A 16,719-nucleotide genomic window follows, 5' to 3' on the forward strand; every position below is an offset into this window, starting at 1 on the left:
CTCCTTCATTTTTTGTTACAGCTATTTCAATCCTACTGCCACTCATGAGGAGAAAAATGGCACAAATATATCCTATTCTACTGGAAATGGTGGTAATAATAATAATAATGCCTTAGAGCTTAAGTGGACTGTACTAAAGTGTGTAAATATACAGTGTACGGAAATACACACACACACACACACACACAAATTCTAGCTGTCAGTACGAGTTTCCTCTTCCAAATAACAACGAATGACAACATAATTATGAGCAAGCAGCTGTTCATGATCCCAGAGAGAAAAGCATGCAGGCTGCACAATGTTTGACTCTTTACAGATTAACCAGAGAGAATCATTAGGGATATGTATTTGCCAAAAAAAAATGAATAAATGTGTTGTGTTTTAGCAGTGCTTCTTTATCTTAGTCTAATTATTCACTAGTTTGGAATAGTTGGTAGCATTACTACATCACTGCATCATTTATGAAACAGTGAAATGGGCAGTGCAAAAGTATTTAAGGTTGATGTAACAAATCAATCCATCTATTAGCAGTATTTGATTTTGAAAAACCGTATAAAGTTAAAATACCAAACACTTGTAAAGAGAGAAAAAGGGTTGTTTGCAGTCTTCACACCAGCTCGTCTACCCAGCACAAGTGTTACCAGCCCATAGCTGAAGGGCTGCAAGGTCCTCTCTGCACAACGCCAATCCAACACACGAGGCCCCGTTTTTTTTTTCAAACATCGTCACTCCGAACGATGAAAATCACGTCAATTGTTTGCAAAGGTGTGAATAAATACTGCGGAAGTCAAAAGCTGATGTTGCTGTTTGGAAAAGACTCCGGTTTAGTCAAATGTTAGGTTGTGTTCATACTGTAAAACATGTCAGTGATTGAAACACCATCTGTTCCATTCCCAAATTACAATTACCTGCATTTCACTGTTTAGTCTCATTAACATTTTGTGAAATTGCCATATTTTTTCATTACTATTAATTAATTATTAATATTAGCCTATAATGACATTTGAAACTGGCATACCTGGAATGTCTTGATTAAATACGAGCATGATTGGAGAAAAGAACACATCAAATAATGTCCATTCAAATAAATGTGCCTATCAACACACAATGCATAATATTGTCTTCGGTAAAACCATGAGTATACCAATAGCAAAGAATTTAGTAATCTGATTTAATAATAAGATTGTGCCTATTAGGTTCTGCCATCTGGAAAGCCATTTTTAATGAATACATGGTATACTAGCTTTGAAAATGATTTCTAGGTTGGTTCTATTCCCAACTCTGCCCCAAGAATAACATACAGCTGTTTCAAATTATACTGGCTGACATACACAACATGGAAGAACCAATGGAATATAATGTGAGTGGAAATAGTGCTAATCAAAATGTAAATTGTAAACATTTGAGTGGTTTGATGAATATTGTTGACATTTATAATACGTGACATCCTGTTGTTTCGAGATATAAAATCTTGCTGTTAATCTAAAATGTTCTATTTAGTTTAAAAAGTTAGAGTTAAATAGAATTTATTTGAAATGTACGACGGCAAACATGTTTCTTTTAAATTAAAATTGTAACAATATTATTTCTTACAATTTCTTTTAAAATAAAGATGTATAAACATGTTGCGGAAGGAAAGTAAATAAATACACATCTTGTCCACCTTATATGTGTATGCATCGATACACTTTAGAGTATACCACAACCACATTAAAAACAAATCAAATTATAAAAAATGGAAAGAGTAAATGAATGCTTTATTTGCTCATATATATATATATATATATATATATATATATATATATATATATACACATACATACATACACACAAATATATATGTATGTATGTATATATATACATATATATATACACACATATACATATACATATATATATACATATACATATATATATATACATATATATATATATATATATATATATACATATACACACACGTTATGCATCATCGTCATTTATTTGTACTAGAGTTAAATCTGAGATCTGAGCATGATATTAGAAAAATATAATGGGCAAGAAAGTGTACCATTCAATTCTTCAATATTAAATAAATGGATTCAAGTCTTATTGCAGTGTCATTTCAAATCCTGTTCAGCGCATGTTCTGCATGGCAGGAAGGACGAGACCATGAATACAGTAAGTATCGGAGTAGTTGTGGCCCTGGGCCCATCAGTCGCTGCCTTCACTGTTGATTGTCGGCTTCGTTCTTAGGCGAGAAATGCGAGTAGAGGTGGCCGTTCATTCGGTCCTGAGGAACCACAGCGTGGCAGAAAGCACATTTATCAGGACTGCTGCTCTGAGGCGTCGCCAGCTCTGTCCCCACGTCGGATGCATCACACAGCTCTGGGCTCCAGAGAGGCTGCGGAGCAGGATGAACCAAAGAAAACCATATATTATTAATAGTTTTAACAATCCTTACACTCACTCTATTAAAGCATGCAGGACCGCTTGGACTTTCAGTTGAAGTATCTGTTGCTTTAAGACATACAAGAACATGGCAACACAATAGTGTCCGCAAATACTCCACAACAATAAAGGCAAATGCCTATTCTCAAGTGTTTAATTATCTTACTATTTATGTGTTCAACCACACCATCACACCAGACTCGCCTATTATAAATGCCTGTGTTGATGGCCGTTACACAGGGAAAGAATAATGCTCTGAAAAACTCTTGAACCCATTATCTTACTGCATGTCATTCACAATTTCTTTATTCTGCATTTATACACATACATCAGCAAATAAAAATCCCATTTAACCATCATACTTGTTCAGACACTGTAATGTGCTTCCATCTGGCTCACACTTTCTAGCAAGGATGCCAAATATAACCAGAGCATCCATGCTTAAGTAAAAAAAGAATCAGCACACATTACACAGTAATACGTTTCAAGTTAAGCCAAGGGGATTTTTTTATGGACTTCACACTGCTTCACTCATCCATTAGCGAAGACCAATGAGAGACTGATAATTTGCTACTAGTTTTCTCAGACTTTCTCCTGTGTTTCTCACCTGCTGGGGTCCCCGCACGCTCTCCTGGGAGAGCGAAGATGATGTTGAGTGGGTGGGGGATGGAGGGTAGACAAAAGCCATGGGCAGTTCCACGGGCTCATCTTCTGTCAATGTGGAGGGGACACTACTGAGAGGCCGTTTTGTGGGCATGGTCAGACCAGTGTGTCTCTCTGGAGCACTGTTCAGAAAGTCATATTCACTGTCCGCAGAGGGCGGGAATTTGACACTGAGTTTAGTAAGAGAGTCTTCTAAGTCCCTGTCCTCTGGGCTGACGCCACGAGACGCCAGAGACAAAGGCGGGAGTGGAATATTCACTCCTGAGGAAGAGGGTCTCTCTGCCTCCGCTGTACGGTCTGTGCACTGGATGGGCATGGAGAACCGCTGGTCTGTAAGGCGGCAAAAAAATATGAGATTTTATGTCCTGGTCGCTATGGTGACATACAACGGCTTTAATGACAAATAAGCATTTGACATTGACATTTGAAGTTGCACGTATTCACCGATAAATATGCAACTATTTATGCGACTGTATAAATACACAGAGAGAAAACAAATGTTTCATTACACTTTATATATATGATTGTATGAATAATTATACAGCAAGTATCCAGAGCCCACATTATGCATCTGTCAGTGGAATATTAACTATTTTTAGCTCACTTTTTAAACAGCAATGGCAAGCTATGGATCAAAAGAACAACAAGGCATTCGAGCACTGTCCTAGTAGAGGTGTTGCAATCTAATTATCTTAATAAGCAATTCAAAAGCAAGTGAACTCATAAGTTGAAATTGCATATACAAACCTGTTTCAATTAAGCACATTTTCTTTTAAGTAATTGAATTAAGAAAAAAAAGGGGATTTAGGTTCAGGCCTAAAAGGAACATCAGTATTATTACTTGTTGAATATTATTATATATATACACATTGTTATCATTACCGTTTGATGCATCGGTTCCTCCATGGAACCTTTTTAGGTGATCTTTTTGTCTCCTGGTAAGAGAGCGAATCTGCCGGAATTTCCCTTGAATTGCTTCAAACGCATGCAGCATGTCCTGACTGAAGAAGAAATAAATAAAGAGTAGGAATAAAATCCATTCTTCAACTGTAATGTTCATAATTTATATAAAAATATAAATAAACAAAAAGACATACTAGTCAACGCTGCTGTTGACTGGCGTACTAGAAGCAACAGTGCCCGTGTTCTCCTGTAAAAGGACACATTACATTTAGAATAATCATTACCAACAATTATCTAAGGGCATATTGTTAATGGATCTGCAATTTCATTTACACATCTCTAACTGACATTTAGTAGTGGAAAGTGTTTCCTGGCCCATCAAATAATGAACAATAAAGCTCATTCTGCTTAACTGTGCAAGCGATACTATCCTCTAGCACCATCTGGTGAAGTAAATGTGGATACACCTTGTGTGGAGTAAAATAAAGGGTGGATACTATCAGAGCAGCAATGTAACATTGGTTTCCTGGATTGATTAAACCTTTGGAAAACAAATGAATCAGGAGATAATTTCTCTTAATTGAGTTAAAGAACTTTGTAAACAACAGTTACAAACTCTTTTTAAAAAAAAGATTTATAAAATAAATAATGACTAATTTAAAGGGGGATGCTGAGAACTTATCGACACTTAAGCAGTGCTCAAAAGTTATTAGACAGTGTGAATCACATTTGTATCAACTGTATTCTGAGCAGTATAGTTACTGCTATGTTGATTTCCCATTGATATGTGTTCTCACAACATCTGTGTTGACGCCAGTTCAACAACATCCAGCAGAAGTACAATCAAGGTTTATGTGAGAGGAAGCTGTAGGTATGCTCGTGTGTTTTTTCAAATGCGAGAATAAATTTTAAAAAATGTTTTAGAAAGAGCTCACTGTAGCAAACATACCGGGTACTGTATTTTCTTATACATGCTGGCCCCATCAAGTAGATGGTTACAAGGCTCACATTTCATTTCGCCTAAGGAAACCAAAACAGTTCAAATTAACAGTTTGAACAGGAGGCAATGCAATGAAACAGATCCAGTCAAATGTATTACAATCCAATATGAATGCCCAGAAAGCAATGCAGTAGAAATGTAAATGAGGTTGTCAGCATAAAAACAGGTAGATCATCTGGCAGGTCGCACTAACCTGATGGTTGCCTTGTTGCTGATAACTTAGCTTCAAGTTTTGAAATCAACTGCTGCTGGTCCTCTATCTGCTTTTGAAGTTTTTGAGTGTATCGCTCATAATATTCACTCTGTAAAAATTAGGTTTGTGTTATTTTTAGCACCAATATCCGCAATCTGGTCTATGCCAATGTGTCTGTGTCACACTTTCATATACATGTATAAATAATAATCATATTTTTTTTCAAAACTGATTTCTTGCGATCAGACACAAAAATAACACAAGTAAACACACTTAGCAAGCTGCTCTGTGAGTTATCATTTTTTGCTAAATTTGTAAAGTTTGGCACATTTCACACAAAGTTTGAGTAAAGTCTTTCCCCTCATGTCGTTACCATTTGTTGCAGCTCCTTTTTAGCATTGTCCTTTTCAATGGAGACCTGGCGATAAGCTTCAAAAGCTTTATTGAGCTGGTCTCCGATGTTCCTTTCCATGCCGTGTGCTCCACGATCATCCCTGACACAGCAGACATGAGCCCTGGAAGAAAAATCACAATGTTACTACTTTAGAACATAACATTGCTTGTTATATAATGTTTCTACACACAGCCAACTTGTCTTCACGCTTTGAAAATTATAATAAAAATAACTCAAAAACTCCAAAAAGTAATATCAAATTATTCGGTTGATTCATGTAAAACACTAATGTGATGAGAAAACTGAGTAAACATATTTCTTACCTTCTTTACCAAAGAATATTGACAGTTCAGGTAGAATATAATGTTAAGTGCAAAAGCCAAATTGCAATCAACAACCATATGCCTTGTAAGAAATGATGGTGTTGATGAGCAACTGAGCCATTGGAAATGAAGTTACTTGCATTTGCAATTTCTTCCATAACTAGTTTAAGACCACTGTCCTAAATAAGCTGTACTTGTGTGTCTGTTCTTGTCCACTGTCAGCAGCAGCACAGACTTTCAAACAACTCTGCGACAATTGCAGCAGCATACTTACTATTGTAACAGTTAACATGGCTATGTTGAGATGATGCCAAACAAGAAAAGAGGCTGATGTCAGTCTCTCCCACAGCTGCTCATCAATTATTGATCAATATTCAACACACTGTAACGTTAACACTGCCCCACACACAAGTGTGTAGCCACAGTAGTTGCGCTGTATCAGCCCTGGCCTCTGAGATGCAGCAGGGAGGCTCTGTAAAGTGGCATTCAAAGCCTCAAATGCTAATACACACAGTTCCGTAATCCCTAAACTGTATCCGACCGGTTGGCCCTAGCTCATTCAGCCGGTGGCGGATGAGGGGACCGAACGACGACTCCTCGGATCGTGCCTCCCCGTCGCCAGTGAGTGCACCTCCTCTTACCTTCATTCGAGTAACTGTTAAAAGTCCAAGTTATGGTTTGACACCAACCGCAGCGTCTTCGCCTAATCTTCAAATGCAAAGCTACGAAGCGCCGGAGAGGATATGGCAATGTATGTTTTACATAGCCTAGTTGAGTTGGGAACTTCCCTCGGGGAATCCCCTTGCTCTGTAGACTTCCGCCTTTACTCGGCCCTGGCCAATCAGCGTCGAGCTCAGAGGAGCGCTGGGTGGTTAGCTGGTTGAGGGTTCTTCCAGCCTACGCGTCTGCAACCGATTGTTCTGCATGTGAAAACTGTCCCCGAACTAGAGTTAGACTGTGCTCGTTTTACTTTCCAACACCGTGTTTAACTTTATTGAATGTTATGCAAGTTCTGTCGAAAGTATTGAGCCTGCCTCGTTGTGAATAAAGCTGTGACAAGCAAGGCCAGATTAACCTGTTGGGGGGGCATGCGACACATTAACTGTAGGGCCACTGAACTTGTTTTATTGTGTTTAATAATATTGATGAGGGTTGCATTCCATTTGAGGAGAGGGGTGGGGGGGGGGGGGGTAATGGTATTGTGCATGCTGGTCTACACTGGCTTCACTGGAATAGCTTACCGGCACCTATTATAATCAAGCCATCGATGTTAAATGTACAATTAAATTATGTTTTCAATTTCACTTGTGTCAAAATGTCCGCCTTGAGAAAGGTCTGTTTTGATCTAATAACACTTACCTATATAGACATATGTAGCCTACCATGTGAGCACAAAATGAGCTAATAAAGCCAGCCTGGAATTGCATTTTTTTCATTGCTTCTGTAGTTTAAAATTCCTTAAAAAATTTGCAAATTAATTACCAAAAAGAATTCCCATGCAGGGAGTTTGAGGCTTTGGCAGTCTGTGATGTTGGTAACAGCAAATTATATGTGTGCTTTGCGCAGAACATAAGACATGAAGACAAAATATAAAAGAAATACACAAAACAACATAACCTGTATTACTAACAGGGCACGAGACCTGCAGAGGCCTCAGAAGGTCTCACTGCTGTGTGTCAGTTGATTTTTGGTAATTACATTTCTTTGGAAACCATTAAAGTAAAATATCAACTGTGTCCTGTGATGTTGTTGCCCCGTCTTGTGCTCACGTGGTCAAATGCCCTAAATATAATCAATGTTTCCTTACATTCAATTAAAAATATGACATTACCACAAACTAACTAACACATTGAAACAATGGGGCAGTTGATATTTTCTGGTCTCTGTGTAAAATAAAACAAAACATCCCTCTATATTGTACTGTCTATACACTACTTAATGGTAACTTGGAGGCAACAGGGGTCTAACATATCTGTTGTTTTTTTTAACTGTTTTTGAAACTTTGCAATAGTTGTTCTCTCATTTTCCTCTGGTTTGTCATATTCACCAAAACTGAGGCTTTTATCACAGACGACATGTCATTGTATGAAAAGACCAGGTTTTAATAATGAAATGAATGATGGCTGAATTAAAATGAAATAGATGGAGTCCTTAGTGACAAAGACGGTGTAAAAAAGACAATTTATTTGAAATATTAAAACAACTTCTAACCTTTTTCTTTCCTCAACTGATCTTTATCTTCTTATTTATTATCAATCACCCAAACAAAGTATGGTTTCTTTATTTTATCTTATTACTTTGACCTCTCACTCTCTTGCATAGTTTTAAACCGAAATACAAATTGTATCTTTTTTATTCTGTGTGCACATGTTACATATATTTATTGTAGCTGTAAATAAACTGGTTTCAGTATAAACATTGTTGAGGTAACCACAGCCAACAGTGGTTTTAGTGTACCCACTTCACTGCAGCAAGGTGAGAACTGTCACCACTAGAGGTCAGCAAAAACAAACCTTACTTTTTAATCAGTTGCAAATTAGACTAATTATGAATGAGGGGCTGTGCCTCACATTAATGCATATGCACAATGTATATTAATCTCTCCCACAGATTGTGTGTACATCAAGTCTTAACATTTTTCTCATACTGTGAAAGCACAACCCTTCAGGCAAGATGTAGTCATCTGTTCTAGAGGTGTACTGTGGTGAGCTGTGGTGCCCTCTGGTGATACTGGTAGAAGAAAAAGGTACATTGTGGCCACAGGTTATACCACACGCGATCAGATTCTTAGTAAGGTGTGTGTCCCTGGCCCAGATCCAGCTCAAAAAACCTGTCCATAGCCAAACTATGAAATCCCTAATGAGGACGAAATGATGATGACAGAATACTTAATTGAGAAAATTGGGCCACACCCACTGTGGACAATTAGATCACAATGTTGTGTATGGTTGTGTGTGCACTTCTTTTGCCGCACTTCATTTGGCACCGATACAGACGCCTAACCTTTGGTCTGTTTGAAAGTTCGCAAGACAATGGTTCTTATCCATTGTTGATGTTTGGGCAAGGAAGTGGCTTAATTTATCTAAATTGTCTATTTTTGGTATATTAGTTTCACTTAAGTTTCACTAAAACCCAGCACCCTAAAGCAAGTGTGAATGTCTCACTGCTTTCTTAATGCCTTAATACAGTTAACATAGATAGTTTTCTTTTTAGTATGACCATGCAGTGATGCAATACTTTGTCCTCGCAGCAAACTTGGAATCCCCTCTCTGTTTCTACACAACTATTTTACACCTCATTAAGTCTCTATTAGTTTATGTCCAACTATGTCTGCACATGATTTAGGTTTACATGCTACATGGAGAACTCTCTCCTCAGCAAACATATATCCAAGAAATAGCAGGACAACAAGATAGCCAGTAGGTGGCAGCTGAGAGAGATTTATTCAGATTTTCTACAGATATTTTAAATTATTGAGGATTATCAGAGCACAGAGGCAGAGCATGTTCAACCCACTGAAGCAAAGCTAAGTGAAACGGCATTTTTTCATTATTGGCAATCACAATTGATCATTTGGAGTGTGAGTGTGAGAGCAGAATAAATTGAAAAAGCAGATCCCTCTTAAATGTACATGTATTGCAAATACTAACGGTGCAATGAATAAAGTTTATTTAGCTTAGTAAATATTTAATCATGTAATAATTTACTGCAGATAACAAAATGTTATTATGAGTAAGATTTCCAAACTTGGCTCATCTTGCTTCATCTCACATTCCCACATGATTGTCTGCTTCCTCCCCACGAGGCATAGATGTTGGAATTTCTGAAAAGTATTAAATCGACTGTTTGTGTTTTAGAAAGACACAATGTTCCACCGTATATGTTCCGCAATCAGTTGATAAGGCTTCAACTGACATGCCTATCTTTTGGTTTACTTTTTAAGTTTCAAACTGTTCTCAGTCTCAGTCTGTGTAATGGCTTTAATCCAGAACTGTGTGGAGCAATACAAGTGGATGAGCATTTCTTGCCTCTATCATCAGTTGTGAATTACTGCAGACCTTCACATAGCCCGTCCAGCACAGTGGGAGTCCGGTGGCCCGGCTCCTCCTGGGATCGTTTCCTAGAGTCCTGCCACAGAGGTTGTCGTCTTGACCCTCACTGACATTCCAACATCAACCTCTGCTCCTCCTGAGAATGACTTACACTCCCAGAGTGCCACCAACAACCTCCATTCATATATAAAATAACAGGAATTTATTTAATTGCATGCCATCTTAACGGTGTCACATATTTTTCATAGCTGCTTTGAACTCTGAATTTACGGCAATCTGACGTGACTCTTGTCTTGTGGTTCTGGTGAAGAACAATGGCATTTTATCCTGTGGTGAACACACAGTCATTTACCTCAAGTGCCATTTTCTCTTTTCTCTTCCCAAAAAAAACATGAAATTAGGAATATTGTTGCAATATACTCTTTATCAACTTTACCTGTCAAGCCTGGGTGAAAGTAAACAACACTGAAGATTGGAAAATTGCAAACATGATGAGACAGATTTATGAATTCTCGGTTCGCTTTCATGTAGCAGTCTTCTCTCTTTGATCTCTCTCACTGTCTCTCTCTTTCTCTTTCTCTCACTGTCTCTCTTCCAAAGTGCTGAGTGTACTTACTTCACTATCATACATCATAATTGTTTCCACAAAGCTCCACCAATGATGACTGTCAGCTACAACAGTCCCAAAGGCTGAAAGGCATTTTCCGCCAAAATGATGTGCATTTCCTGCATTGCAAGACCGGATGATATACAATAACCCATAGTGTTTAAAAGAACAGGAGGAATACACTGCTTGAATTCATCATAAACCAGGGTTGCCTTCAGCCTGATAATCAACATGCAGCCACTTAAAACACTTATGAGTGCAATGTCCACAATAAAGTGAGCAGAGAGATGTTTTTCTGATGAGACTCTCCCGAAGCAATTTTGTCAATTCCCTGACCTCACCACTTACAAGAGGACATGAGTGTTGCAGAGAGGCCTCATACATCTTTGTGGAAATGATCTCTGGGGACAAGCCGACAAGGCATATAAAAGGGTCAGATGTGTGTGTGTGTGTGTGTGTGTGTGTGTGTGTGTGTGTGTGTGTGTGTGTGTGTGTGGCGTGCACGTGCGTGTGCACGTGCGTGTGTGTGTGGGAAGGGCGGGGCGGGGGTATCCTTCATCCATTATAGGACATTGGTGTATGTGCTTTATTGAATCAGCCGTTTCCTAATATCCACATGTAGTGTGAGTGGATTGTTTGCATGCTCAATATCAACTGATGTGATCATCTAATGTTGTATTCCCCAGGCATGCAGTCCCATTGTCCTTTGTGATGTGTCACTGGTGAAAGGAATACTTGGCTTATAGGGGTCCTGTTCCAGATACACATCACACTGGAGCCGGTCTGGAGCTCAGCAGTAAATCTTGAGCCAATGTAAGGGTCCATCCATGTTTCCTCCGTGTCTAGCAAAATAAACAATCTGCTGTGGGTCTGCAGAAACGTGGGATCAGACAGAGGGCAGAGCTGAGGACTCTGGCATGCCGGGGGAGGAGGAGGGAGAGGAGGAATGCAGGGGGGAATCACATAGATCAGATTTCAGGAGCCCCAGAGTGAAGTGGAGGAGAATAAAGAGAAACCTAGAAGAGAGACCAAAAAACTACAAATGGAAAGGGAGGGGAAATGAATTAAAAGGCTATTTCTTACTCCCTTCACATCATTTTCTTCCAAAATCGTTTTATTGTGTTTTTATTCATCCACGTTGTTGCGCCAAAACAGTCTATCTCACTGTGAAGAGGTGTAATAAGTGTTTTTTCTGGAATATGTAAAAGTATATGTGTCACCATCAGAGGGTAAAGCTGCACACAATACTGTTCGGGTTAAAGCTCTGGCCCCAGGGGCTTCCTGCTTCTTGAAGAGGACAGGGTGGGAATGAGTATGTTGAGAGAATGTGAGAATTCTTTTATTTAAATCATTTTTTTATGGACTATATCTGGTTGTCAATTGTACTTGACTCTCATCCGCTCTTGTGGGATAATGTTTTTATTGTATTTTTTTAAAATACCACAGAGAAGCAAAACATGTTACCATGATTATTTTGTAATAAAGCACCATTATACTTAGTTGTACCTCCACAGCAATCTAAATAAGATGGTTCTCGAGCAAAAAATATGCAAGAAGACTTTACTGCAAGCGCATTGAATTTCCTGGCTGATAGCGAGAGGAAGTTCTCTCCCTGTTCCTGTTTTATAAGAGCTGAACCACAAACCCCTCATTGAACAAAATGCAGTATATGCAAAGTAAGGAGCGTCAACCAGACTAAAACATCAGTAGCTCTTTAATCTTCCCTTTAGCAAGAGTTGATGAATCACATATTACTGAGTCAGTACAATACAATAAACACATTGTTTATTGTTATTTATCTTTACTTGAGTTGTTTCTGAACTGAGAAGATATACCAACTACAGAGCAGAGTATAAGTCAGTTGTGTGGAAATGTAGGGTAACATAGCACAAGATGTCAGATGGAACAAAACGGAAGCAGTGAAAGGGCATATTAGGATAAGAAGAAAGTCCCTAGCCGACCTCACATAAAAAGCCTCTAGTGCTCTTCATTACTCAAGCTCATGCAAGTTTGATCAGCAGGAGACTTAAGGCTTCTCATAGATGATTTCTTCCAGCAACTGGAAACAGACAGCATGCATTCACACTATCCTACATTGAAATGGAAATCATATTTTTGGTGCATTAGTGCATCCATAAACCTCCTTCCTGTTGACTGAATGGACTTTATATAATGAGGCCATTCATTCATGGTGTTTCTTTGTAATTACAAGGGATAGGAGGATTTATCTGATGATTATTCAACAGTGTACCAGATGACTAAACAAAGTGTCATCGTAACAAAAGTTAAAATGAAAAAAAATATATTTTATGATATTAAATAATGTCTGTTCTCTCTAAAGCCTACATCAAAATAAAGCATAATATAGATACAGCTTCTTCAGAGCAAATGCTTAGCAAAGTCGGGATAATTTGGTAATATTTTGTCAAAAGTTGGTGGCAGACGTTCTCCGTCAAAGTAAAATGGGAATCATTGTCAAGTTGAATGCATAAACTGCCATGGTGAGGATGTGGACAATGGCTTTATGCTGAGGCTGAACAGCACCATACAGTGTTTACAATAAAGTTTGGAGAGTTGCCTGGCAGCAGAATGTACACAATGAAACAGCCCAGTGGCCCTGCTCTTTATGCCAGTGTCAGGCCTGAAAGAACGGCCTTTGTACACATACAACTTTCATTCTCAGGACATTTGACATGAGCGAAATGAGGCCAGGCTCCACAATAAAACCTTTCCTGTTGCTGTCAAGTATTTCCTCTCATATGTTGGAAAGAATTCAGAAAAGTTTCAAATAATGTGTGTAAAAAGTCAGAAAGTAATAAGAATGAAAGAAAACCTCCTCATACAAACTTTTTTTTAAAGAAGATCATATTGTATTTGCGACAATGTTTGTATTTTTACATCATGTTATGAAGTCATGTCGGGATCAATAAAACTAAATTGTCAGTTATCATAAAAGCTTTAGTCTATGCGTATATTAAATGTCATAATGGACGTTCCACATGAGATGGTTGCAGTGATTTTCAGTTTCCTGTTACCCAATTTCAAAATTTTGTTGGTAAAGTTGTGAAAGTCACTCCAAAATGAACGAGTGTTTCTAACATTATCTTTCTTATGCAGTGGTACATTGTGTGCAGAAGGTGTCATATAAATAAATAGGTTCTAAATGTTCTAATGCTGTAAAAAAAAAAACCTCATACAGTTATCATGGGATTTACTCATCTGAACAAACATATATATATATATATATATATATATATATATATATATATATATATATATATATATATATATATATATATATACATACATACATACATAGTAAGTGAGTACAATAATTTGATGATAAACGTCTGATGAAATAAAAGTTCTCCTTTGCTATCAAACACAGATTATGAATCACATAGATAAGGGTTTCGATACTGTAAGAAAGAGTATGAAAGACCATTTAGCCATTTCAAACATCCAACCATATTCTAGAACATTTTTAAAAATCCTCATTGTTAATTATTACATGGATACAGTAAAGTGACTCATTTATTTTTGCATAACTGAGCAGGGCTGTCATGAACACCACCCCCACATCAGCACCTCAATTGAGACCACAGTTGGGAATAAGGCCTTTTTTCTGTGACACTCACACATAGGAACTCACTGCTCTCTTTTGTGGTTAGTTCCCAAGAGTCAAGAGTCAGGGGAAATGAATCTGTTGCTGCCAAAGAGGGGTTACACGTCCCGATCCGTGCGGGCAGAAAGGTACAGAAACTGCTACTAAAAGCTTCCTGGAGCTGCTGAAATAAATACTTCTCAGGAATCTAACACAGAGAGGAAGTGGGGATAAATCTCTCTCTCTCTCTCTCTCTCTCTCTCTCTCTCTCTCTCTCTCTCTCTCTCTCTCTCTCTCTCTCTCTCTCTCTCTCTCTCTCTCTCTCTCTCTGCCTTTGGACTGCAATTACTGTTGTGATTTGCAAGGGCAAAACAGAGAGCCACGTTTTCTTCACATACCTCAGCTGGTAGAGACAGTTTTCATTTGCTTCGGGAGGAGTGAGAACAAGTAGCACAACAGCCTTAAATAACCTCTCTCTCGCTCTTATTTCCCTTGGAAATACCCAGTGTGTGCATAGGTGTGTGTGTGTGCGCGCGTGTGTGCGTGTGTGTGTGTGTGTGTCTTAGTGATCTGATATTCTTTGCATCTATGCATGTTTGTGCCTGTTTGAGGGATTGTGTGCACGCAATCTAGATCTGCATCTATAATGAAAGGAGATCGCCTTCAGGGGTACGGCATGCTCTCTGGATATCTGGCAAAGGCTGCCCTTTCGTATCAAAACAATCTGCTGGACGGGATTTCATTGTATATTGTACTGCAGGTTCTAGATTTAAGTGAAGTATTCCTTCCAAGTCTGGTTGGTGATATGGAAAGCATTGGGATAGATAGATACATGTGTACTCGGTTTATTTAGGTGTTGGTATAGGGCTATACAAATGCAGGGATCAGAGATCACCTTTCCTTTCACCGTTTCATAAAAGGTGGTGAATCAATTGCCTCTGGCACCCTGAGCAAAGTGCTGAATCAGACCGCTATACCCTTCCTTTAATGCTGACTCTTGTTGGCCTGGTGAACTTCTCTACATGCGCTAATGGTGACCTTTGCTTCCATTTAGGAATGGCATATCATATTTCCCACCTGTGTTTGGCTACGTTGATGTTATAGTGGGTTCTCTTATCATTTCAGTAATTACCTAGCTTTAGGGACCCAACGTTACATTATTCTGCAAAAGCAAAGTTACGTGTTCTCTTCAGATTTCATAACACTGCACATTTGGGTTGATAAGAAAGAAAACGGGTACTTATTTGTTCTGGCTAACAGTGACACAAAACAACTGCTATCAGCAACTGTGAACTGAAATCAGTGAGACCACAGGGTTCAGCTGTTAAGTCCGAACAAGACAGCGGTTATAGCATGGGGATTGCACCGTGCTGAAGGTCGCCATTAATTCACATTTTCTGCCACCAGTGTTGGTTTTCCAATCAGCAGGTGACAGTGGTGGGTAGATTGCTTTTGATTTATAGCCCACCCTGCCCCTCTTACCTGCTCAATAGAGACTTCCTCCACCACACAAACCACCACCATCAGCTGTCACTCACATTAAGAGAGTCCTACTGCAGACAATCCAATAGAGACCATCGCTTTCAACCAAATATTTATATTGAAAGACCTTGTCTTTCCATTTTTGCTGATTATAGCTCATAATCTAAAGCAATATTTACAAAATTCCCTCTAATAATTGTTTCTAGACATGCAGATCATTTATATTGAATTTTAGAGCTATTGTGATATTCACTGGACTGATCTTTTACATTTTTAACATTTGTCCATTTTTAAGTAATTTGGAAAGAAATGTATAGGTATTGCTAAATTACACAGGTAACTTAGCAAAAGGGTATGCCTAATATAAGGATTTATATTATCAATATATATTGAGGCAAAGCCTATTTATCTTTTTTATTTATCATCAGTTTCAGAGTGATGCACACCATAGACATGTCTGGTTAAAAAAATATTTGTAATACAACATTTTAATGAATAAAAGAAATAAAAAAATGGTAATTTAGTCCTCAAAAAACAATGCATTGTGCCCAATTACATTGGAGCTAATATATTTGGGGTAAATCGCTCCCTCCTATCTAAATATTATCCTTCACTGCCATTGATGATTTTCATTCAAACTAAATATAAAAGTTGTTGTTATTTACCCCTTTCCTGAAAATATTCTCCACGGTTCGTGCGAGTTAAACACAGAAAATAAATTCATTGAATCTTCAGAATACCACATGGGCCATGCAGCTTTGACGGCGGAATGTTTGGTATGTATCTATTAATACACGAACAACAGGTGTAAACACCGTTTATGTAATATATGTATTTAGAAAACAAAAGGGAACGACAAGACATATGTTGTACCTACAAAAGAAAAATAATTTTAAATCCTCATCAGCGTAAACAGATGCAAATTGATGTGTATTTTGGGATCTTTGTTTTATTTTGTAACACCCCTACACTAAACGGCGGAATGGTTTCTCCCGCCGTGGCAGCGTCTGCCCTGCGCAGCGCTGACAGCAAATCAATGAAGCCAGTCAAACAAACAGGGCTGGGCAA

General features: G+C 38.3%; 1 protein-coding gene across 2 annotated transcripts; it reads right to left on the reverse strand.

Moving 5' to 3' along the window:
* Positions 1–1,964: 1,964 nt before the first annotated feature.
* tank (TRAF family member-associated NFKB activator) lies at positions 1,965–6,694 on the reverse strand. Of its 2 annotated transcripts, none has more exons than XM_068572839.1 (8): positions 6,548–6,694; positions 5,563–5,704; positions 5,190–5,298; positions 4,946–5,016; positions 4,191–4,243; positions 3,976–4,094; positions 3,038–3,423; positions 1,965–2,383 (listed from the first exon to the last, which is right to left on the reverse strand). In XM_068572839.1, the coding sequence occupies exons 2-8, from the start codon at positions 5,659–5,661 to the stop codon at positions 2,207–2,209; spliced, it is 1,014 nt and encodes a 337-aa protein (XP_068428940.1). In that variant the 5' UTR covers positions 5,662–5,704; positions 6,548–6,694; the 3' UTR covers positions 1,965–2,206. The 2 variants fall into 2 exon arrangements, with proteins under 2 accessions (XP_068428940.1, XP_068428941.1); XM_068572840.1 differs by lacking the exon at positions 6,548–6,694 and adding an exon at positions 6,181–6,312.
* Between the last annotated feature and the right edge of the window lie 10,025 nt (positions 6,695–16,719).

Source organism: Clinocottus analis, unplaced genomic scaffold, assembly GCF_023055335.1.
Source record: "Clinocottus analis isolate CAN_PGR_092001 unplaced genomic scaffold, fCliAna1.0.p SCAF_12, whole genome shotgun sequence".
NCBI lineage: Eukaryota > Metazoa > Chordata > Actinopteri > Perciformes > Cottidae > Clinocottus > Clinocottus analis.